We start from the raw sequence: 26,353 nt of genomic DNA, 5'->3' as shown, positions 1-26,353 counted from the left end.
CAGCTCGATATCTTTAAAAATAAGCTCATAACTTAAAATTTTAGTGTTTCGGGGGTTCTTTTGCCCCACTAGCCCCTAGAGGGAAAGTCCCAAAATTCAATTTACAAAATTTTACAGGTAGATCCAATCATATAAGAGAGCTTACAAAAAGAATTAGGTTGATAACTATAAAAACAAGCCCAAACGGCCAGGGCAAAATTTGGTACCGAATTTTTATTTCCTATAACTGTACAAACTTCCCCCCCCCCCCTTATACATCTTCCCTGGACCTATAAGAAGCTTACTGTAAAAAAGAATCATATCGGGCAGCGAGATTTTAAATTACAAAAACAAACTCAGACATTCTGTTACATACAAGGCTAGTTTAATCTATTTAAAGAAGGTTTATATGACAAATGCACTATCAAGAAGAATCATGTAATTTTATTTATTAAATTCAAGTAAGGTTTATACCTACATCTTTGTAAATGAAATATATAATCAAAGCCCAAAGGATTCATGTTCAAATAGTACAAATAGAAAATGAAATTATTTATTTTCTAATTTATTATCTGTTTTCTAATCTTTTTGATATCTAAATTTCCGACTAAAATATACCCTGGTCATCTTAATTTGACTTCATTTGTATTTAAAAATCACCCCTAGCGGAAACTTGTGGCATTAAAATGTGAGCTTTGGTAACTGAAACATTTACGTAAGAATAACTTTGTGTTGTAAGTGAGTGTAATATGTCCGAAAGTAGTGGTGACTAATACTACACTAATAATTTTTAGTACATTTTGATTAAAATTAATGAAATTAGGGAATTTTTTTCAAATTATACACATTAAAATGATAAATCCCCCTCCCCCCCCCCCAAAAAAAGGTTTAAAAAATTAATCCTTAACAAAACTTCTATTTAACTTTCCTCTTTATCTGAGATTTGGTTAGGTTAAATTGGGATGGAGTTAGAACAGTAGGTTTTTTTTATAATAAAAATGTACGAGGGTATTGAACCTTCGGAATTAATTTTTACACAAAATTTACATGAATTTTGTTGCTGCAGTGCTTGGTCTTCCACGGAAATATAATAGATTTACTACCCTAGATGACCAATTAAACAAAATAATCCGTCCAACTTGAAAAGTAATTTTAAGTAGACAAAGATTTTATATCACATGACATTCATTTTCCTTCTTCGAGCAACGAAAGTTTAAATAATGTTTATCCATAGAAATTCCAGTTTTCATAGCTGACCTAATACTTTTATATTTTTTTAAAAACTGATATACCATACCAGAGCATGTATCATTCTTTTCTAACCCAATAATGCGTTCGTATTATTCCTACAAAGTGTTCCAATTGGTGAAAATAAGTGATTGTGTATCTAGACTGTCTATATTTATTAGGGAAAAAACTATAGTTGAAGAGGTGAGGTTGGAGGCAGTGAGGGGGATTCCTTTATATCATAGTACATTAGCACTATAAGGTAAAGTAGACAGATAATTCATTTGTACTATGCTTGCACTAGTAAAAGAGATGGAATAGTACACTTGTACTATGAAAGAGATGGGGATAGTACTTTCGTACTATTGAAAATACTGGGATAGTACTTACGTACTATAAAAATAATGGTATAGTACACTTGTACTATTAAAAGAGATGGAATAGTACACTTGTACTATTGAAAGAGATGGGATAGTACTCTTGTACTATTAAAAGAGATGAAGTAGTACTATTAGTACAAGGATAAATTTAGGATTATTTAGCATCTAAGGACTTTGTATTCAAATGGTAATAAAAAGTTGGCAGAAGTTAGCTTAAAACCAACACCAAAAACCAAAAAAATAGCCTAAAACCATCCCAGAACCTGACTGAAGCTTCTCTATAAAGGAGAACTTAATATATATATATATATATAGAGAGAGAGATTATGTAAAAATGTAGAATGTGTGTCTACTAAGATCTAGTAAAGGCTCGACCAAAGGCCCCCCTCCCACCTCTCATGACAAAAACATCTTTGATTTGGTCTAGGAAAGTTTTCAACTATTTTAGAGTAGTTACAACCCCGCCCTCTCACCTATCACCTACCTGACGACTAATTAATGCGATACGTGTTGAGCCACGGACTTGGCGTCTATTGAAATGTTCATGTATCAGAAAAATCTTCTAACCAGCAATATTCAGAAGGCAATAATGGGGCTTTTACAATGTTTCAATTTAAGTTGGAGTAAAAATTTCATTACATGCATCATTAAATTAAGCCGCAGTTTGCTTAAAGCGGCGGCTGGTGAGCTCTTATTTTTGTTAAAAGCCAGTAGGAGGATCTTAACCAACACCAACATAATTGCATTTCAATTTGAAAATTATTGAAATGACAGAGTCACCCTTTTACAGTTTAGAGACCAGAGAGAGAGAGAGAGAGAGGTTTACTATATGTACAGTTAGAACTGTATATGTGCAGAGAAAAAAACTGTACATTTTCAACCACAAGAATAATTGTATATAGAGTAGGGAAAAATTGAGGAAATTAAATTTTAACAGAGAGGGAGAAAAGGTTACTCATATGATTAACAATAATCTTTTAAAAAGATTAGAAACTATATATCTAGTGTAGCTGAGAAAATCAGGTTGCTTTGCTCCCCCTGTTTGAGAGAAAGAAAGATAGAGAAAAATGAGAGGTAGAAATGGACAGAGTAAATGGAGTAAAAAATATTATATATTTGTACTGTAAAAACGGAGGACAAAACTGTACATAATTAACAATTAAATAATTATGTACAAGTAATAAAAAGATAAAATGAGAGATGGGTACCTAGGTTGAGAGAAAAAGAAAGAGAAAATAGACCAACAAAAAATATGATGTTTGTACTGTACAAACAGAGGACAAAACTGTACAAAATTAACAATAGTATGTATGTGTGTGAGAGAGAGAATGAAAGATAAGGGAAGCGATAAAAACATACGGAGTAATAAATAATGGTACAACTACAAACAAATCAATAAATACAACTAGAACGATAATTTAAGTAGCAACGGAAATTTAGAGAAAGAGAGGTAGAGGCGGGGGTAAACAAGAGAGACAGACAGATAATGGAAGCGAAAGAGACATAAAGAAAAATAGATAATGGTACAAAGTTATAAAGAGTACGTATTAAACAATTCAATAAGTTAAAAAAGAACTTCTTCATATATTAATATTCCATCTGAATTTTCGAATTTTCCTTTACAATATATTAAGATAATATTACTTACTTTCAAACCTAAAAATGTTTTTTTTTCTAATAAAGTAAATATTTCTTTTTCTCGTATTCATTCGAATCCGGTGGATAGGAACAGGTTCTCATCCATACGAAAAAACTATGTCTAGCATCGTATTATAAACGACTTTCTAATACGATGAAAGAAATAACTATTAAACTATTAAAACAAAACAAATTATTATACATATTATTTCATTAATGTGAAATATTTTACTGCATTTAATTTATAAAAAAATCCAAAAATATTATAGTTTATTTAATGTTATTTGTAATTATACTGAAATAAATTAAGCTAATAAAAAAAATTAAAAAAAAAATAATTTAACAAGGATGACAACATCCATAAGTAGCGAAGCTCAAAATTTATTGATAGACATCAGGAAAAAATAATCTTTTGAGTATGCTAAAAAGATACCTATAAATGAAATAAATCATGAAACCTTTTAAATATTTTTTGAAGCATTAAGCTAAGAAGAAAAACGTAAAATCTAGGAATCGATCTTGCACCCCAACCAATAGCAAGTCTTTATTAAACTTGGTGAAAATATGTATAATGTTGAATTAATTAATTCCTATAAATTACAAATGTTTATCTTGAATAGGAGTCGAAAAAATCATGAAAAATTTAAAAACTAGGAATCGATCTAGCACCCCAACCAATTATCATGTTTTTAAAAAACTTTATAGAAATGTGTAGAATGTTGACTTAATTAATCCCTAAAAATTCCAGCCATTTATCTTGAACAGGAGTTGAGATAATCATGAAAACTTGAAAAACTAGGAATCGATCTAGCACCCCAATCAATATACAAATCTTAATGAAACTTAGTAAAAATATGTAGAATACAAATTTACTTAATCCCTGAAAATTTCAGTCGTCTGTCTTGAAAAGAAGTCGAGAAAATTACAAAAATAAAAAAATCTAGGAATCGATCTAGCTCCCCAATTAACAAACAGATGGACAAAAAAATGTATAGATTAGAAGCGCATATGTCATGGGAATCTGCACTAAAAATTTCAGCTGTCTATCTTTAACAGGAGCCGAGAAAATCACGTTTTCCCCCACTTTGTCTCAGACAGACGGACATTTCGAATTATAGAGTAGCTTGGCTACTAATAAGCAACGAACATTTTAAGTTTGAGAGAAAATAAAAGAGGGAGGGGGAGAGAGAAAGAGGCGGGATGGGAAGAATGATAAAATGAGCGAAACATAAGGAGAAATAGATAATGGTAAAAAGTTATTAAGAGTACGTACTAAACAATTCAATAAGTTCATAAAAAACGATAATTTAAGTAGCAACGAAAATCTAAAGTGTGAGAGAGAATAAAAGAGGGAGGGGGAGGGAGATAGAGGCTGGGGAGGGGGGGAAGAAAGATAAAGGGAACAAAAAGGACATAAGGAGAAATAGATAATGGTACAAAGTTATAAAGAGTACGTACTAAACAATTCAATAAGTTCAAAAGGAACGATAATTTAAGTAGCAACGAAAATTTAGAGATAGAGAGAATAAAAGATGGAGGGGAAGGGAGAAAGAGGCGGGGGGGGGGGGGGAAGAAAGATAAAGGGAGCAAAAAGGACATAAGGAGAAATAGATAATGGTAAAAAAAAATTATAAAGAGTACGTACTAAACAATTCAATAAGTTCAACAAGAACAATAATTCAAGTAGCAATGGAAATTGGGAGGAAGAGAAAGGTGGGAGGAAAAAGAGAGACAGACAGATAAAGAAAGGAGGGAGAGGGAGATACAGAAAGAGAGAGAATGAGGGGGTGGGGGAGGGAGAGAGAAAGATAAAGGAAGCGAAAAGAACATAAAGAAAAATAGATAATGGTACAAAGTTATAAAGAGTACGTATTAAACAATTCAATTAGTTAAAAAAGAACTTCTTCATATATTAATATTCCATCTGAATTTTTGAATTTTCCTTTACAATATATTAACCCATTAGTGCCGAACCGGGTTTTAAAATTGCATCATTCTCAGTATGAATCCCCCCTCTACTACCCTGGCTTTCATTTCCCCCTGGAGCAGGTAGTTTTGCTTACTTCCGTTTGCTGGTATAGATCAACAAAGTTTGAAAATCATGAAAATTCAAAATACCCCATCTAACTTTTTTGTTTTTATAGTAAAGTCGCTGATTTTTTTCGTTAAATCTAAAGTTTATTGACAAGTACATCTATTTGTGAATTCGTTTTATTTCAATTATTATTTTTTATATGATTTTTTTATCGTTTTTTTACGCCCTATATAGGCCCGGTTCGGCATTTCCATTTTGAGTCTGAAATTTTTATTACCCGGTTTCACTAATAGATCTTTTTTGACAACAACAACAAAACAGGGTTTTTTTACCCGAAATCGCCGGCTAAACACGAAATTTGAAATAAATCGCTTTGTATTATACTTGTAGCTCTTTAGATTACATGAGGTTGTGTAGTTTTCAATTACGGATCGTATCAAAGTTCTAAAAAGTGTTCATCTCACTTTTGGCGTTCAAAAATTACATTTTTCGATTTTTGGTCAAAATAACCGGGTTTATACAGGTCAACCGGGTTTTAAAACTGGGGGAAAGCACCAAAAACGGGTGTTAATGCCTGGTTGGTATTTATGGCCAAGCCGAACCGGTTTTTTTTGCAACTTTCCTGTGCACGCCACTAGAGCAAAACAAAAAAATACGAATTCCGTTTTGACCATTATAAAGCTTCCCTGAAACTTACATAAAAGTGGCGCTCGGCACTAATGGGTTAAGATAATATTACTTACTTTCAAACCTAAAAATGTTTTTTTTTCTAATAAAGTAAATATTTCTTTTTCTCGTATTCATTCGAATCCGGTGGATAGGAACCGGTTCTCATCCATACGAAAAAACTATGTCTAGCATTGTATTATAAACGACTTTCTAATACGATGAAAGAAATAACTATTAAACTATTAAAACAAAACAAATTATTATACATATTATTTCATTAATGTGAAATATTTTACTGTATTTAATTTATAAAAAAAATCCAAAAATATTATAGTTTATTTAATGTTATTTGTAATTATACTGAAATAAATTAAGCTAATAAAAAAAATAAAAAAAAAATAATTTAACAAGGATGACAACATCCATAAGTAGCGAAGGTCAAAATTTATTGATAGACATCAGGAAAAAATAATCTTTTGAGTATGCTAAAAAGATATAAATGAAATAAATCACGAAACCTTTTAAAATATTTTTTGAAGCATTAGGCTAAGAAGAAAAACGTAAAATCTAGGAATCGATCTTGCACCCCAACCAATAGCAAGTCTTTATTAAACTTGGTGAAAATATGTATAATGTTGAATTAATTAATTCCTAAAAATTACAGCTGTTTGTCTTGAATAGGAGTCGAAAAAATCATGAAAAATTTAAAAACTAGGAATCGATCTAGCACCCCAACCAATTATCATGTTTTTAAAAAACTTTATAGAAATGTGTAGAATGTTGACTTAATTAATCCCTAAAAATTCCAGCCATTTATCTTGAACAGGAGTTGAGATAATCATGAAAACTTGAAAAACTAGGAATCGACCTAGCACCCCAATCAATATACAAATCTTAATGAAACTTAGTAAAAATATGTAGAATACAAATTTACTTAATCCCTGAAAATTTCAGTCGTCTGTCTTGAAAAGAAGTCGAGAAAATTACAAAAATAAAAAAATCTAGGAATCGATCTAGCACCCCAATTAACAAACAGATGGACAAAACAATGTATAGATTAGAAGCGCATTTGTCATGGGAATCTGCACTAAAAATTTCAGCTGTCTATCTTTAATAGGAGCCGAGAAAATCACGTTTCCCCCACTTTGTCTCAGACAGACGGACATTTCGAATTATAGAGTAGCTTGGCTACTAATAAGCAACGAAAATTTGAAGTATGAGAGAAAATAAAAGAGGGAGGGGGAGAGAGAAAGAGGCGGGATGGGAAGAATGATAGAATGAGCGAAACTTAAGGAGAAATAGATAATGGTAAAAAGTTATAAAGAGTACGTACTAAACAATTCAATAAGTTCATAAAAAACGATAATTTAAGTAGCAACGAAAATCTAAAGTGTGAGAGAGAATAAAAGAGGGAGGGGGAGGGAGATAGAGGGATAAAGGAAGATGTCCATCATAACTATTTTCGGTTCGATTCGCCCCATCTCTTTATGCATTCCCCTTTGAACTGGATTTTTCTGGATTATCTATCCAAAACTTGATAGCGATAAGGTGTTTATACAAGTGCGCCAATGTTTTTTTTATAAAAATGTTAAAAAATGACATCTGTTTGGTTTTCCTTTGCAATTAAGCTTTTTTTTAGGTACAGGGAAGGTTTTTAACTATTTTGGGAGAGTGTATCTCTACCCTCCCAATTTAAAATCACACCCCCAAATTTTTTTCTGAATATTTCTTATTAAAACTCAGTTCAAAAGTAGAAGGGCGGTTGACTTATCCCCCTCCCACCTTAAGAACACCTAGAGGCTTCTTGGGGGCGTCCGTTGCCCCTAGTCTTTCTTAAAATAAAAGCTATGTCTTGCATTTTTTTCAATTAGGTGTTTGATCACGAATTTCATATGGTAAAAATATTTTTCTTTTTTAATTGTTATCCTAATAAGATAAAAGTTATGCTTGAAAATTGTTTTAATAGCTATTATTATATGTTGCATTTTTAGATAAACGTGAGAATTGCGTTCAGAATTGCGTCAGAATTTGCGTCATTTGCGTCATTTCAATTTTCAGATTTTTATTACCCGTCATCAGATAGAGGCTAGGGAGGGGAGAAGAAAGATAAAGGGAACAAAAAGGACATAAGGAGTAATAGATAATGGTACAAAGTTATAAAGAGTACGTACTAAACAATTCAATAAGTTCAACAAGGAACGATAACTTAAGTAGCAACGAAAATTTAGAGATAGAGAGAATAAAAGATGGAGGGGGAGGGAGAAAGAGGCGGGGGGGGGGGGAGAAAGATAAAGGGAGCAAAAAGGACATAAGGAGAAATAGATAATGGTAAAAAAAAGGTGGAATTTGTTCCACTGGCAAGAAGTTTTGGTTTTTTGATAACCCGTTCTACCCCATCCCTTATCCTCTACCCCACTTTCGATTTCATTACAAAATTCTTCCATCCAATCTTAACAACGCTACTCAATAATATAGCTCACCAAATTTACACATAAGCTGACGTTAAAATCGGAAATACATATCATTCATTATGAAAATAATATATCCAAGTGCGTCTGTCGATAAAAAGAGAAAGAGGCAATCACTCATTTAGCTCTTTATTTTAAATTTTAAGTATAAAAATATCGTTTTCGGCTATTCCTTGGCCGATTTAGGCTTTTAATTATATCCTGTCCGAGACAAATTTAGATCCGTTGACTAATCAAAAATCGGTTCAGTTTGAGGTGTACCCAACGTCTCATTTTATTGCTACCCAAAGTCTTATAACTACGTTGTAATAATATGTAACCCCCTAAATTAAGTTTAAATAAATGTGTACTATATATATATTTAAATCACGCCCCTACCGCGTGGGTTAGTTTGGCACTCCTTTGTCAACAACCAAAAAAAAAATGGAAATTGGGAGGAAGAGAGAGGTGGGAGGAAAAAGAGAGACAGACAGATAAAGAAAGGAGGGAGAGGGAGATAAAGAAAGAGAGAGAACGAGGGGGGGGGGGGGAGAAAGATAAATGAAGCGAAAAGAACATAAGGAGTAATAGATAATGATAAGACGTATAAAGAGTACTTATTAAACAATTTATTTAGTACAATTGGAGTTCAATAACTTAAAAGGCGAATATAGGTTTGATATAATATGAGCTTATTTCAAAGGTGCCATTATATAGATTATAAATAACTTAAAGATATTGACATATCTAATTGTATAAGTCTGTTTATAGCTTAAAGCCTGTCTAACTCAAGATAATATTATGTAATTAGTGTGGTTCCCTAAGAACACCCTAGCATCACATAAGGCTTCGTAGCAAGGTTGAATTAAAAAGCTTTCGTTAAAGGATAGTCGTAATAACGTGGAAACCAATTAATCAGGGGTAAATATACCCATCTTCTACCTTCATACAAATTATATAAAGTGAAATATTTAAAAGTTTAAAAAAACATCAAATAATGTAAAAAATAAAAAAAAATAAATGATAAAAATTTCTTTGAGGAAGAATGATTTCAAATCCCTGTTTTTTTAAGGTTCGTGTGTGTGTGTGTTAAAATGGCGTACTTGAGGGTTTTTATATTTTCCAGAATTAACCAATGATCTTTGTACAGAAAATAAACTTTAAGACGTATTATTTACCCTAGTCAAAACTATTGGCGTACTTTTATGCAAATTATTTTTACGCGTTTTAAAAATTGAATTAAAGAGTATATAATCTAAAATAATAAACATTTAAATTATCATTTAAGATGCGTGCCATTGTAATAGTCAATCATACCCCCTCCCCCCTCAAAACTTTGGCCAAAACCCCTAGAGGTTTAAAAGTAGTTTTTTTTTCAAAGGCCGGGCTAAAAAAAACTGGTTTTAATCTTTTGATTTTACATTTTTATATTAGTAGAAAACTGGATAAAATAAGATGCTAGACATAATTTTTCAGTATGGCTAAGAACCGGTTCTAATCCACTGGATATTAATCGGTTTCAAAGCGATAAGGGAAAAGCTATACTGCAAGTATTAGCAGCATTATATGGACAAGAGTCTAGTTTATAAAAGGAGGCTTATAAGAGTAAATTAATGTACTATAAACTCAGAATTCAACAGGATAACATAACTTGGATAGAGGTAAAGCTAAATATGTTTATACAATACGCACAATATTCAATCATCAAAAATAGCAAAAGTTAAAAGTAAGGAATGTTTATTAGGGTGGGTTCATATCGGAATTAGACAAAGAGGGGATATGCAACAGATGAAATTAACCTTAAATACATTTCAGACAGAAAAAGAATTTTAAAAAATTAAGTTTTAGAACAAGACCACTTAAAAATATAATTCATTACTTATTAGTATGCAAAGACGACATTCAAAATTTTTTTTGCATCAGAACTATGGCTTCATGGTGCTCCCTGGCAAGGCCTTGAGGAGCTGAATCAGGAACTTTTGTCCGTTTCAAAATATCTCGTTCCTAGCCTTAGAAATCACTAAAAAACCAAAAAAATTTAAGGTTTATTGAGAATGTCCAATTTGTAGAGGTTTTTTAGATTTTCTCAGGCTAGGAACGAGATTTTTTGAAACGGACAAAAGTTCCTGACTCAGCTCAAGGCATTTCCAGGGAACACCATGAAGCCATAGTTCTGATTCAATAAATTTTTGACTCCCATTTACAAATAGCTATACAATTGAATGTCTGGTCGTCAGCGGTTTTAAGACTTAGGATAAATTTTAAATCATCCAATGGTGTATTATATCTATATAAATTGAGTGCAGATCCCCGCTTTGGCCTTAGAAAAAAAATGTCCAAAATCGACCCACCCTAATGTTTATGAATATAAGGGGTTTGGCTTTTATTATTAAATGTACTAGATTTGCGAATAGGATAAAATGATACGTCCTATATCATAAATTAGTAAGGTTTTTATATGTAGATTAATATATCAGAAGTGGTTGGTCTGTTTGGATGATGCTTTACAGGGAAGCCTTTAAAATATTTTGCTTACTAAATTATATTTCACGGTCATAACATTGTAGTAGAGGATTGACTTACCCTAAAAATGCATTAAAACCTTTCTAGGAAGTTTGAAATCCAAAGACCTATTTTAAGGATTTTACATATCAATAAATATGTAAAATTAATAGGTACCTAATAACTTATTTATATTAATTGTTTTTTTAATCATGTAAGACAGCTTTAATATTTAAATTTTGCTGAATCTGTAAAACTCTGTCGCTCACTTCTCAAATTAGTCAGATGTTTTATCTCTCTCATGGTTTTCCATCACTTCCGACATTATTGTCACATTTTCAAATCATCATAACCGCAATTAGTTAATTGATAGGTATAGAATTACGCTGATATTATGAAAGGGGAAAAATTGTCAATTGTGGTTGCTTTTTCCCTCGTCACTTACTGGTCAGTTTGTTCATCCAGTAGGAGGGGATGGGGTAGATCGTTATTTTAGCCAGCTACAAGTTTCAATCATTAGAGTACATGATAATCTGGTGTAAGATCTAAGTAATATCAAAAGAAATAAATAGGCACATGTACAGAAACTTCCCCGATCACATTGCTTGGCTCTTTCCATTTAACACCCCCCTCTTAATATATGTGCGATTTTGGCTGGGAGGGTGGTTGGTGAGTTTTGAAACGTCAAAAAAATTATAGGGTAGTACTTTCCGAATTTTTTGTGGGGAGGGGGAACTATATTATGGGAAAAAGGTTAACGTGGCTCCTATATGTTTTACCCAATCTATCCACCCCTCAAATCTCTACCGCACTGTTAATTTTTCCTTGGGAGGTGGGTAGTACACTTGCATGCCTCAGATCATGTCTACTGACATAAATGCGCCAATTGTGATTATGACAATATGCAGAAGTGATGAAAAACCCGCGCTCTCTCCTTCTCTGTCTGTCTAAGCACCATTAATGTTTGCATAGTACGTTCATTTTTTTTGTTAAAAATATCATAGTACAACAATGTAAGCGCAAGAGAGATAAACAGTAAAATTAGAACGCACTCGGCCATTAGTGCGCATAATAACATATTAAACAATTTTTAAAGAAAAATCAAACTGACAAGGTTTTAATCTTATAAAAGTAAAAGGGGGATGTGGAAAATAACCATTTGGGCAGGGGGGGGGGGTTTACTCGAGAACCCTTAGAGCTAGAGGGAGCTAATTTTGGATTTAAGCTTCTATGGGGCCAAAGTTACTTTTAAAATTATCGTCGACCCCCCACCCCCCCCCAAAAAAAAAATTTTTTGGGGGGGGGGGTAAAAAATTTTTTTATTGCATTTCTCGCCGAATTAGGCAATTTGGAATCATTTGAGACCATGTTATTTTTTCCAAAAATTTTTCGCCTTACAAGCAACCCTGCGGGGGGACTTAGTCATTTTTTTCAAATTCTCGTTTATGAAGGTATATCTTAAATACTGTATGCTACTCTCTTAGTTTTAAAGATAATTGGATGAAATCTTTTTGATTGTGTCACTAATTACCCCAAGTTTTGGTATCTTTAAAAAAAAACGGCGGCGGGACCGCCGCTCCCGCCGTCCGCCGCCGTTTTCCGCCGCCACCAAAAAAGAAATTTTTTATTGCATTTCTCGCCGAATTAGGCAATTTGGAATCATTTGAGACCATGTTATTTTTTCAAAAATTTTTCCCCTAACAAGCAACCCTGCGGGGGGGACTTAGTCATTTTTTTCAAATTCTCGTTTATGAAGGTATATCTTAAATACTGTATGCTACTCTCTTAGTTTTAAAGATAATTGGATGAAATCTTTTTGATTGTGTCACTAATTACCCCAAGTTTTGATTCAGTTATGTTAAAAAGTATTATTTAAAAAAATCAGGTTGATATCTTTAAAAATAAGCTCAGAACTCATATTTTTAGCGTTTGGGGTTTTTTTGTGCTCCACAAGCCCTAAGAAGGAAAGTCCCAAAATGAATCTGTAATGGTTCGTTGATTCAGTTATGTTAAAAAAGTATTATTTAAAAAAAATCAGGTTGATATCTTTAAAAATAAGCTCAGAACTCATATTTTTAGCGTTTGGGGGGTTTTTGTGCTCCACAAGCCCTAAGAAGGAAAGTGCCGAAATTCAATTTTCAAAGTTTTATGTGTACATCCAGTCGTATAAGAGAGCCTACAAAAAGAATTAGGTTGATAACTATAAAAATAAGCCCACACGGCCTTCCCAAACTTGGGTAAGGTTGATATCTTTAAAAATAAGCTCAGAACTCATATTTTTAGCGTTTGGGTTTTTTTTGTGCTCCACAAGCCCTAAGAAGGAAAGTGCCGAAATTCAATTTTCAAAGTTTTATGTGTACATCCAGTCGTATAAGAGAGCCTACAAAAAGAATTAGGTTGATAACTATAAAAATAAGCCCACACGGCCTTCCCAAACTTGGGGTAAGGGGGGGGGGGAAGTTTGTACAGTTATAGGAAATGAAATTCAGTACTAAAGTTTGGGAGGGCCGTGTGGGTTTGTTTTTAGAGTTATCAACCTAATTCTTTTTGTGAGCTCTCTTATATGACTGGATCTACACATAAAACTTTGAAAATTGAATTTTGGGACTTTCCCTCTAGGGGCTAGTGGAGCAAAAGACCCCCCCAAACACTAAAAATTTAAGTTCTGAGCTTATTTTTAGAGATATTGAGATTATTTTTTTTTCAGAATTTGGAATCATTTGAGACCATGTTATTTTTTTCAAAAATTTTTCGCCTTACAAGCAACCCTGCGGGGGGACTTAGTCATTTTTTTCAAATTCTCGTTTATGAAGGTATATCTTAAATACAGTATGCTACTCTCTTAGTTTTAAAGATAATTGGATGAAATCTTTTTGATTGTGTCACTAATTACCCCAAGTTTTGGTATCTTTAAAAAAAAACAGCGGCGGGACCGCCGCTCCCGCCGTCCGCCGCCGTTTTCCGCCGCCACCAAAAAAGAAATTTTTTATTGCATTTCTCGCCGAATTAGGCAATTTGGAATCATTTGAGACCATGTTATTTTTTCAAAAATTTTTCCCCTAACAAGCAACCCTGCGTGGGGGACTTGGTCATTTTTTTCAAATTCTCGTTTATGAAGGTATATCTTAAATACTGTATGCTACTCTCTTAGTTTTAAAGATAATTGGATGAAATCTTTTTGATTGTGTCACTAATTACCCCAAGTTTTGGTATCTTTAAAAAAAAACGGCGGCGGGACCGCCGCTCCCGCCGTCCGCCGCCGTTTTCCGCCGCCACCAAAAAAGAAATTTTTTATTGCATTTCTCGCCGAATTAGGCAATTTGGAATCATTTGAGACCATGTTATTTTTTCAAAAATTTTTCCCCTAACAAGCAACCCTGCGGGGGGGACTTAGTCATTTTTTTCAAATTCTCGTTTATGAAGGTATATCTTAAATACTGTATGCTACTCTCTTAGTTTTAAAGATAATTGGATGAAATCTTTTTGATTGTGTCACTAATTACCCCAAGTTTTGATTCAGTTATGTTAAAAAGTATTATTTAAAAAAATCAGGTTGATATCTTTAAAAATAAGCTCAGAACTCATATTTTTAGCGTTTGGGGGGTTTTTGTGCTCCACAAGCCCTAAGAAGGAAAGTCCCAAAATGAATCTGTAATGGTTCGTTGATTCAGTTATGTTAAAAAAGTATTATTTAAAAAAAATCAGGTTGATATCTTTAAAAATAAGCTCAGAACTCATATTTTTAGCGTTTGGGTTTTTTTTGTGCTCCACAAGCCCTAAGAAGGAAAGTGCCGAAATTCAATTTTCAAAGTTTTATGTGTACATCCAGTCGTATAAGAGAGCCTACAAAAAGAATTAGGTTGATAACTATAAAAATAAGCCCACACGGCCTTCCCAAACTTGGGTAAGGTTGATATCTTTAAAAATAAGCTCAGAACTCATATTTTTAGCGTTTGGGGGGGTTTTGTGCTCCACAAGCCCTAAGAAGGAAAGTGCCGAAATTCAATTTTCAAAGTTTTATGTGTACATCCAGTCGTATAAGAGAGCCTACAAAAAGAATTAGGTTGATAACTATAAAAATAAGCCCACACGGCCTTCCCAAACTTGGGTAAGGTTGATATCTTTAAAAATAAGCTCAGAACTCATATTTTTAGCGTTTGGGGGGGTTTTGTGCTCCACAAGCCCTAAGAAGGAAAGTGCCGAAATTCAATTTTCAAAGTTTTATGTGTACATCCAGTCGTATAAGAGAGCCTACAAAAAGAATTAGGTTGATAACTATAAAAATAAGCCCACACGGCCTTCCCAAACTTGGGGTAAGGGGGGGGGGGGGAAGTTTGTACAGTTATAGGAAATGAAATTCAGTACTAAAGTTTGGGAGGGCCGTGTGGGTTTGTTTTTAGAGTTATCAACCTAATTCTTTTTGTGAGCTCTCTTATATGACTGGATCTACACATAAAACTTTGAAAATTGAATTTTGGGACTTTCCCTCTAGGGGCTAGTGGAGCAAAAGACCCCCCCAAACACTAAAAATTTAAGTTCTGAGCTTATTTTTAGAGATATTGAGATGATTTTTTCTCAGAAACCTTTTTTAACAAAACCAAACTAAGTAATCATTGGAGATTTCATTTTGGGACTTTCCTTCTAGGGGCTTGTGGAGCAACAGACCCCCAAAAACACTAAAAATATGCGATCTGAGCTTTTTTTAAAGATATCAACCTGATTTTTTTTAAATAAAACTTTTTTAACATAACTAGATCAACGAACCAATACAGATTTCATTTTGGGACTTTCCTTCTAGGGGCTAGTGGAGCAAAAGACCCCCCCCAAACACTAAAAATTTAAGTTCTGAGCTTATTTTTAGAGATATTGAGATGATTTTTTTTCAGAAACCTTTTTTAACATAACCAAACTAAGTAATCATTGCAGATTTCATTTTGGAACTTTCCTTCTAGGGGCTTGTGGAGCAACAGACCCCCAAAAACACCAAAAATATCGTTCTGAGCTTATTTTTAAAGATATCAACCTGATTTTTTTTAAATAATACTTTTTAACATAATTGAATCAACGAACCATTACAGATTTCATTTTGGGACTTTCCTTCTAGGGGCTTGTGGAGCAACAGACCCCCAAAAACACTAAAAATATGCATTCTGAGCTTATTTTTAAAGATATCAACCTGATTTTTTATTGGGACTTCATTTTGGGACTTTCCTTCTAGGAGCTAGTGGAGCAAAATACTCCAAAAACACTAAAAATATGAGTTCTGAGCTTATTTTTAAAAATGTCAATCTGATTTTTTAACATAACCGAATTAAGGAACCATTACAAAGGGGGGGCCGGGGGGCGAAAGTGACACTTTTTGAAACCAAAACTAAGAGTCAACAAAGGAACTCAACTAAAAAAAGTTTTATGTGTACATCCAGTCGTATAAGAGAGCCTACAAAAAGAATTAGGTTGATAACTATAAAAATAAGCCCACACGGCCTTCCCAAACTTGGGGTAAGGGGGGGGGGGGGGAAGTTTGTACAGTTATAGGAAATGAAATTCAGTACTAAAGTTTGGGAGGGCCGTGTGGGTTTGTTTTTAGAGTTATCAACCTAATTCTTTTTGTGAGCTCTCTTATATGACTGGATCTACACATAAAACTTTGAAAATTGAATTTTGGGACTTTCCCTCTAGGGGCTAGTGGAGCAAAAGACCCCCCCAAACACTAAAAATTTAAGTTCTGAGCTTATTTTTAGAGATATTGAGATGATTTTTTCTCAGAAACCTTTTTTAACAAAACCAAACTAAGTAATCATTGGAGATTTCATTTTGGGACTTTCCTTCTAGGGGCTTGTGGAGCAACAGACCCCCAAAAACACTAAAAATATGCGATCTGAGCTTTTTTTAAAGATATCAACCTGATTTTTTTTAAATAAAACTTTTTTAACATAACTAGATCAACGAACCAATACAGATTTCATTTTGGGACTTTCCTTCTAGGGGCTAGTGGAGCAAAAGACCCCCCCCAAACACTAAAAATTTAAGTTCTGAGCTTATTTTTAGAGATATTGAGATGATTTTTTTTCAGAAACCTTTTTTAACATAACCAAACTAAGTAATCATTGCAGATTTCATTTTGGAACTTTCCTTCTAGGGGCTTGTGGAGCAACAGACCCCCAAAAACACCAAAAATATCGTTCTGAGCTTATTTTTAAAGATATCAACCTGATTTTTTTTAAATAATACTTTTTAACATAATTGAATCAACGAACCATTACAGATTTCATTTTGGGACTTTCCTTCTAGGGGCTTGTGGAGCAACAGACCCCCAAAAACACTAAAAATATGCATTCTGAGCTTATTTTTAAAGATATCAACCTGATTTTTTATTGGGACTTCATTTTGGGACTTTCCTTCTAGGAGCTAGTGGAGCAAAATACTCCAAAAACACTAAAAATATGAGTTCTGAGCTTATTTTTAAAAATGTCAATCTGATTTTTTAACATAACCGAATTAAGGAACCATTACAAAGGGGGGGCCGGGGGGCAAAAGTGACACTTTTTGAAACCAAAACTAAGAGTCAACAAAGGAACTCAACTAAAAAAAGGGTTACAGGTCTGAGATTTTGCATGGCAGTTGCTTTATAGGGGTACAATATGGAACTGTGAAGAAACGGCGGCGCAACCGCGAAAACCGCCATTTCCCGCCGTAATTTTTGTTGCCTTTTCTCGGCGGTTTTCGGCGGTTGCGCCGCCGTTTCTTCACAGTTTATATTGTACCCCTATAAAGCAACTGCCATGCAAAATGTCAGACCTGTAACTCTTTTTTTTAGTTGAGTTCCTTTAACTTTTAATTTTGGTTTCAAAAAGTGTCACTTTCGCCCCCCCCCCCCCTTTCATTTTGGGAGTTTCCTTCTAGGGGCTAGTGGAGCAAAAGACCCCCAAAACACTAAAAATATGAGTTCTGAGCTTATTTTTAAAGATATCAACTTCCTTTTTTTTAGAACACTTTTTTAACATAACCTAACTTGGTAACTTTTACAGATTTCATTTTGGGACTTTCCTTCTATAAGCTAGTGGAGCAAAAGACCCTAAAACAATAAAAATCTGTAAAAGTTACCAAGTTCGGTCATGTTAAAAAAGTGTTCTTAAAAAAAATCAGGTTGATATCTTTAAAAATAAGGTCAGAACTCATATTTTTAGTGTTTTGGGGGTCTTTTGCTCAACTAGACTCTAGAAAGAAAGTCCGAAAATGAAATCTGTAATGCTTTCTTAGTTCGGTTATGTTAAAAAAGTATTATTTAAAAAAATCAGGTTGATATCTTTAAAAATAAGCTCAGAACTCATATTTTTAGTGTTTTTGGGGGTCTGTTGCTCCACAAGCCCCTAGAAGGAAAGTCCCAAAATGAAATCTGCAATGATTACTTAGTTTGGTTGTGTTAAAAAAGTTTTCTGAAAAAAAACATCTTAATATCTCTAAAAATAAGCTCAGAACCTAAATGTTTAGTGTTTGTGGGTCTTTTGCTCCACTAGCCCCAAGAAGGGAAGTCCAAAAATGAAATCTGCAATGATTACTTAGTTTGGTTATGTAATAAAAGGTTTTTAAAAAAAATCATCCCAATATCTCTAAAAATAAGCTCAGAACTTAAATTTTTAGTGTTTGGGGGTGTCTTTTGCTCCACTAGCCCCTAGAAGGAAAGTTCCAAAATGAAATCTGTAATGGTTCGTTGATTCAGTTATGTTAAAAAAGTATTATTTAAAAAGAATCAGGTTGATATCTTTAAAAATAAGCTCAGAACGCATATTTTTAGTGTTTTTGGGGGTCTGTTGCTCCACAAGCCCCCAGAAGGAAAGTCCCAAAATGAAATCTCCAATGATTACTTAGTTTGGTTATGTTAAAAAAGGTTTCTGACAAAAAAAATCATCTCAATATCTCTAAAAATAAGCTCAGAACTTAAATTTTTAGTGTTTGGGGGGGTCTTTTGCTCCACTAGCCCCTAGAAGGAAAGTCCCAAAATGAAATCTGTAATGGTTCGTTGATCTAGTTATGTTAAAAAAGTTTTATTAAAAAAAATCAGGTTGATATCTTTAAAAATAAGCTCAGAACGCATATTTTTAGTGTTTTTGGGGGTCTGTTGCTCCACAAGCCCCTAGAAGGAAAGTCCAAAAATGAAATCTCCAATGATTAATTAGTTTGGTTTTGTTAAAAAAAGGTTTCTGAAAAAAAAATAATCTCAATATCTCTAAAAATAAGCTCAGAACTTAAATTTTTAGTGTTTGGGGGGGTCTTTTGCTCCACTAGCCCCTAGAGGGAAAGTGCCGAAATTCAATTTTCAAAGTTTTATGTGTACATCCAGTCGTATAAGAGAGCCTACAAAAAGAATTAGGTTGATAACTATAAAAATAAGCCCACACGGCCTTCCCAAACTTTTATACTGAATTTCATTTCCTATAACTGTACAAACTTCCCCCCCCCCCCTTACCCCAAGTTTGGGAAGGCCGTGTGGGCTTATTTTTATAGTTATCAACCTAATTCTTTTTGTAGGCTCTCTTATACGACTGGATGTACACATAAAACTTTGAAAATTGAATTTCGGCACTTTCCTTCTTAGGGCTTGTGGAGCACAAAAACCCCCCAAACGCTAAAAATATGAGTTCTGAGCTCATTTTTAAAGATATCAACCTGATTTTTTTTAAATAACACTTTTTTAACATAACTGAATCAACGAACCATTACAGATTCATTTTTGGACTTTCCTTCTTAGGGCTTGTGGAGCACAAAAACCCCCCAAACGCTAAAAATATGAGTTCTGAGCTTATTTTTAAAGATATCAACCTGATTTTTTTAAATAATACTTTTTTAACATAACTGAATCAACGAACCATTACAGATTTCATTTTGGGACTTTCCTTCTTGGGGCTTGTGGAGCACAAAACCCCCCAAACACTAAAAATATGAGTTCTGAGCTTATTTTTAAAGATATCAACCTGATTTTTTAAAAATAATACTTTTTTAACATAATCGAATCAACAAACCATTACAGATTTCATATTGGGACTTTCCTTCTAGGGGCTTGTGGAGCAAAAGATCCCCCCAAAAAACTAAAAATATGAGTTCTAAGCTTATTTTAAAAGATATCAACCTGATTTTTTTAAATAATACTTTTTTAACATAACCGAATCAACGAACCATTACAGATTTCATTTGGGACTTTCCTTTTAGGAGCTTGTTGAGCAAAAGACCCCCAATACACTAAAAATAAGAGTTATAAGCTTATTTTTAAAGATATCAACCTGATTTTTTTTTAATAATACTTTTTTAACATAACCGAATCAACAAACCATTACAAATTTCATTTTGGGACTATCCTTCTAGGGGCTTGTGGAGCAAACGACCCTTAAACCACTAAAAATATGAGTTCTGAGCTTATTTTTAAAGATATCAACCTGATTTTTTAAAAATAATACTTTTTTAACATAACCGAACCAACGAACTATTACAGATTTCATTTTGGGACTTTTATTCTTGTGATTTGTGGAGCAAAAGACCCCCAAAAACACTAAAAGTATGAGTTCTGAGCTTATTTTTAAAGATATCAACCTGATTTTTTTTAAATAATACTTTTTTAACATAATCGAATGAAATCTGTAAAAGTTACTAAGTTCGATTATGTTAAAAAAGTGTTCTTAAAAAAATCAGGTTGATATCTTTAAAAATAAGGTCAGAACTAATATTTTTAGTGTTTTGTGGTTCTTTTGCTCCACAAGCCCCTAGAAGGAAAGTCCCAATATTTTTAGTGTTTTGGGGGTCTTTTGCTCCAGTAGACCCTAGAAGGAAAGTCCGAAAATGAAATCTGTAATGGTTTATTAGTTTGGTTATGTTAAAGAAGTATTATTTTTTAAAAATCAGGTTGATGTCTCTAAAAAAAAGCTCAGAACTAATATTTTTAGTGTTTTGTGGTTCTTTTGCTCCAAAATCCCCTAGAAGGAAAGTCCTAAAATAAAATATGTAATTGTTCCCTAGTTTGGTTATGTTCAAAAAGTTTCCTTAAAAAAATCATGTTGATATCTTTAAAAATAAGATCAGAACTCATATTTTTAGTGTTTTTGGGGTCTTTTGTTCCACAAGCCCCTAGAAGGAAAGTCCCAAAATGAAATCTGCAATGGTTCGTTGATTCAGTTATGTTAAAAAATGTATTATTTAAAAAAAATCAGGTTGGTATCTTTAAAAATAAACTCAGAACGCATATTTTTAGTGTTTTTGGGGTCTTTTGCTTCACAAGGCCCTAGAAGGAAAGTCCCAAAATGAAATCTGTAAAGGTTTGTTGATTCAGTTATGTTAAAAAGTATTATTTTAAAAAAATCAGGTTGATATCTTTAAAAATAAGCTCAGAACGCATATTTTTAGTTTTTGGGGGTCTTTTGCTCCACAAGCCCCTAGAAGGAAAGTCCCAAAATGAAATCTGTAATGATTCGTTGATTCAGTTATGTTAAAAAAGTATTATTTAAAAAAATCAGGTTGATATCTTTAAAAATAAGCTCAGAACTCATATTTTTAGCGTTTGGGGGGTTTTTGTGCTCCACAAGCCCCAAGAAGGAAAGTGCCGAAATTCAATTTTCAAAGTTTTATGTGTACATCCAATCATATAAGAGAGCCTACAAAAAGAATTAGGTTGATAACTATAAAAACAAGCCCACACGGCCCTCCCAAACTTTAATACTGAATTTCATTTCCTATAACTGTACAAACTCCCCCCCCCCCCCTTAGTGACACAATCAAAAAGATTTCATCCAATTATCTTTAAAACTAAGAGAGTAGCATACTGTATTTAAGATATACCTTCATAAACGAGAATTTGAAAAAAATGACTAAGTCCCCCCGCAGGGTTGCTTGTAAGGCGAAAAAATTTTGAAAAAAATAACATGGTCTCAAATGATTCCAAATTCTGAAAAAAAAATAATCTCAATATCTCTAAAAATAAGCTCAGAACTTAAATTTTTAGTGTTTGGGGGGGTCTTTTGCTCCACTAGCCCCTAGAGGGAAAGTCCCAAAATTCAATTTTCAAAGTTTTATGTGTAGATCCAGTCATATAAGAGAGCTCACAAAAAGAATTAGGTTGATAACTCTAAAAACAAACCCACACGGCCCTCCCAAACTTTAGTACTGAATTTCATTTCCTATAACTGTACAAACTTCCCCCCCCCCCTTACCCCAAGTTTGGGAAGGCCGTGTGGGCTTATTTTTATAGTTATCAACCTAATTCTTTTTGTAGGCTCTCTTATACGACTGGATGTACACATAAAACTTTGAAAATTGAATTTCGGCACTTTCCTTCTTAGGGCTTGTGGAGCACAAAACCCCCCCAAACGCTAAAAATATGAGTTCTGAGCTTATTTTTAAAGATATCAACCTTACCCAAGTTTGGGAAGGCCGTGTGGGCTTATTTTTATAGTTATCAACCTAATTCTTTTTGTAGGCTCTCTTATACGACTGGATGTACACATAAAACTTTGAAAATTGAATTTCAGCACTTTCCTTCTTAGGGCTTGTGGAGCACAAAAACCCCCCAAACGCTAAAAATATGAGTTCTGAGCTTATTTTTAAAGATATCAACCTTACCCAAGTTTGGGAAGGCCGTGTGGGCTTATTTTTATAGTTATCAACCTAATTCTTTTTGTAGGCTCTCTTATACGACTGGATGTACACATAAAACTTTGAAAATTGAATTTCGGCACTTTCCTTCTTAGGGCTTGTGGAGCACAAAAACCCCCCAAACGCTAAAAATATGAGTTCTGAGCTTATTTTTAAAGATATCAACCTGATTTTTTTTAAATAATACTTTTTTAACATAACTGAATCAACGAACCATTACAGATTCATTTTGGGACTTTCCTTCTTAGGGCTTGTGGAGCACAAAAACCCCCCAAACGCTAAAAATATGAGTTCTGAGCTTATTTTTAAAGATATCAACCTGATTTTTTTAAATAATACTTTTTAACATAACTGAATCAAAACTTGGGGTAATTAGTGACACAATCAAAAAGATTTCATCCAATTATCTTTAAAACTAAGAGAGTAGCATACAGTATTTAAGATATACCTTCATAAACGAGAATTTGAAAAAAATGACTAAGTCCCCCCCGCAGGGTTGCTTGTTAGGGGAAAAATTTTTGAAAAAATAACATGGTCTCAAATGATTCCAAATTGCCTAATTCGGCGAGAAATGCAATAAAAAATTTCTTTTTTGGTGGCGGCGGAAAACGGCGGCGGACGGCGGGAGCGGCGGTCCCGCCGCCGTTTTTTTTTTTAAGATACCAAAACTTGGGGTAATTAGTGACACAATCAAAAAGATTTCATCCAATTATCTTTAAAACTAAGAGAGTAGCATACAGTATTTAAGATATACCTTCATAAACGAGAATTTGAAAAAAATGACTAAGTCCCCCACGCAGGGTTGCTTGTTAGGGGAAAAATTTTTGAAAAAATAACATGGTCTCAAATGATTCCAAATTGCCTAATTCGGCGAGAAATGCAATAAAAAATTTCTTTTTTGGTGGCGGCGGAAAACGGCGGCGGACGGCGGGAGCGGCGGTCCCGCCGCCGTTTTTTTTTAAAGATACCAAAACTTGGGGTAATTAGTGACACAATCAAAAAGATTTCATCCAATTATCTTTAAAACTAAGAGAGTAGCATACTGTATTTAAGATATACCTTCATAAACGAGAATTTGAAAAAAATGACTAAGTCCCCCCGCAGGGTTGCTTGTAAGGCGAAAAATTTTTGAAAAAAATAACATGGTCTCAAATGATTCCAAATTGCCTAATTCGGCGAGAAATGCAATAAAAAAAATTTTTACCCCCCCCCAAAAAAAAAATTTTTTTGGGGGGGGTGGGGGGTCGACGATAATTTTAAAAGTAACTTTGGCCCCATAGAAGCTTAAATCCAAAATTAGCTCCCTCTAGCTCTAAGGGTTCTCGAGTAAACCCCCCCCCCCTGCCCAAATGGTTATTTTCCACATCCCCCTTATATCAAAACAACCATACACAAGAACAAAAATATGACAATAAAAACATATCCATAAAATAAAGTAACATGATATCTACTGTCTGTTTGTACCGAAGGATCTCGCTAATGGCCGAACCAATTTAATTCTTTTTTTACAGTGTAGCTTCTCATATATCCTAAGAAGCTTTAGTTATTTTGAGTGAGGGTACCACCGCCCTCCCTAGAGAAATCGTAAAAAAACATAGGGGTGTAGTGAAGCCGCTAATCAACGAATAAAGAGGAAGAAACATAAAAATTAAGAAAATCAAATTATAGTTGAAGTAATACCTACCTATCTGTATTTTATACAAAGCAAGTTTTTTAATATATTACACAATAGTTTTAAAAGTATATTAATCATTTTGATTTAATCCAGCTAAAACTACATTTTTTTAGCGTTATTGAATTCAGCCTAATTGTTTAGAATCATAATGTTTCCTTTTAAAGACGACTATTTTTTCTTATACCTAATTTCTTATTTATAAGCAGTGGTGAATTTACCCAAACCCTTTTTGAACCATCCAAAATAAGGGAAACCCAAAGCAATATTTTGTAGAATAAAATGTTGACATAAAAAAAATCCTTACCTTAGTGAGATTGTCCAGTAAGCCCTGGATCTCGGCTCCTAGCTGCTCTACTGTGTCAGATTGAGATATCAATGGTTGTTTATCCTTAATTAAAAAAATAAAATATACAGTATTATTGAAGACAAGCTGAATAAATTCGAGATCACTTTCACACAAAGTACCTTATTGAGCACTGCCAACCCCAACCGCCTTATTTTTATAAAAAAAAATTGAAAATAAGGAGAGGGTTTATTTTTCGTTTGTTTGTTAAATACTTTAGGTCAGGTTATATTAGGCCTCCGTTACCACCTCTTACTTTCAATTTATTATAGAAATGGGGCGGGGGGCCTGGGGGGTTATCAATGCAAAACAGGCTCTTTGTGTTACATTACAGAATTTAAAAGGATTGTCCGCAACTAAAATAAATTTTATTTATCAAAATCTAACCTGAATTCTACAAATATAAAATATAATTCTACAAATATAAAATATGCCTTAAATTGAACAGAGAACAATAGTTTCAGGTTAAATTTTGAAATATCAAAATTTATTTTTTGTTGCGGACAGTCCTCTTAACATAAAGTCCACAAAACAACAAGATAAGCAACAATACCTGTGGTCCTTTATTTGCTCTTCCCAATGATGTTCCTAGCTTGCTGTACGCGACCAGCTTCGTGTCCAGGTCATTTTCCAGGGCCCGGGCACGTTTCCGTAATCCTTCCCATCCTCCACGTCCTGTAGTTCAAGATTGGTTAGGGTAATCGTATCAAGTGCGTTCAACTGATCAAATATTTGACCATATCTCTGTCAAAAGATCTTTCTTTACCAAAAACACTTACATACTTAGTTGCTTAACAAGCCCGAACAAAGAGTAGTAACTATGTATGTAGGCAACTTAAGGCTAAAAGATGTCATAATTCCTAAGTAGTGCAAAACCTTATTTTAGACAACTAGAAGTACATTTTGCCTACTTATTAATAAATTTACTCTTCTCCATTACACAAAGCACTAGCGGCTTTGCCCCTAGTCTCTAGGGGCTTTGCCCCAAGAGGTGATCAAAAACAATTTTGGCGAAATTCGTAAAAGGACCAAGGAAATCTTCTGCATAAAAAAAGGACCAAGGAAATCTTCTGCAAAAAAAAATTAGGGGGGGGGGGAATTTTCATTGTTTGGGGGTTGGGGGTGTCCCACCCCCCAAGAAAAAAGCTTAAAACAACCACAGGACCGATAGTTATATACCCTGAAGAGTAGAATCCGGATCAAGTCAAGCTGAGTATGCCAATAGCCTGTTTTGGCACACGCTACTTGACTTGGGGGAATATTGGCATACTCTACTTTACTAGGGGGAATATTGGCACACTCTGCTTTACTTGGCGTAATATTGGCATACTCTGCTTTACTTGTCAAGATATGATTTACCTAAAATTTTGAAATAATTTAAGTATATATATAGCGGCTCCACCCGCGCCCCCCCCCCCTCTCGATGTCTCTAGGGGCATTTGAGGGAGGGAAAGAGCTGAAAATTTCCTTTACATTTAAGTTTTAAAAAGAAAAACTATTGTAACAAAATCATGGTATTTTAAAGGACCAATAAGAAGCTTCATAGAAAGAAGAACCATAACAGTCCATCGATTAGTGAGATCTTTTATTTTGAAATTTTAATGGTCTTAGGCTAATTTTCGTAATATTTCTACTACTTGGAATAGAGAGCTCCTAGATGCTAGGGACGCAACTGCTAGTTTATATATTTTACGTACATAAAGTAGTAAATTTGTAGGTTGAATTATTATACCTAATATAAATCGGAAAATATGTTAAATTCATCTCTTTTTTTATTTTTTTGTCAATCTGCTTTGTTTGATATACTATTGCCATACCATG

At 33.6% G+C, this 26,353-nt stretch overlaps 1 protein-coding gene across 19 annotated transcripts in view; it reads right to left on the bottom strand.

The window, feature by feature from the left end:
- The window catches only part of Gos28 (golgi SNAP receptor complex member Gos28), a 66,161-nt gene that overhangs the window by 37,088 nt on the left and 2,720 nt on the right, over positions 1-26,353 (bottom strand). For all 19 annotated transcript variants that reach the window (XM_080160688.1, XM_080160708.1, XM_080160689.1 and 16 more), the window contains exons 2-3: positions 25,086-25,207; positions 24,494-24,577 (exon numbers count right to left, since the gene is read on the bottom strand). In XM_080160688.1, coding sequence (XP_080016814.1) covers positions 24,494-24,577; positions 25,086-25,207 — 206 coding nt within the window. The remainder of the gene's footprint in view (positions 1-24,493; positions 24,578-25,085; positions 25,208-26,353) is intronic.

The sequence above is a fragment of the Acartia tonsa genome, chromosome 5 (genome assembly GCF_053477335.1).
Source record: "Acartia tonsa isolate MP-2025a chromosome 5, ASM5347733v1, whole genome shotgun sequence".
Taxonomy (NCBI): Eukaryota; Metazoa; Arthropoda; class Copepoda; order Calanoida; family Acartiidae; genus Acartia; species Acartia tonsa.
The sequence above is the reverse complement of the archived record's forward strand: the minus strand, read 5'-3'. Positions and strand labels throughout refer to the sequence as shown.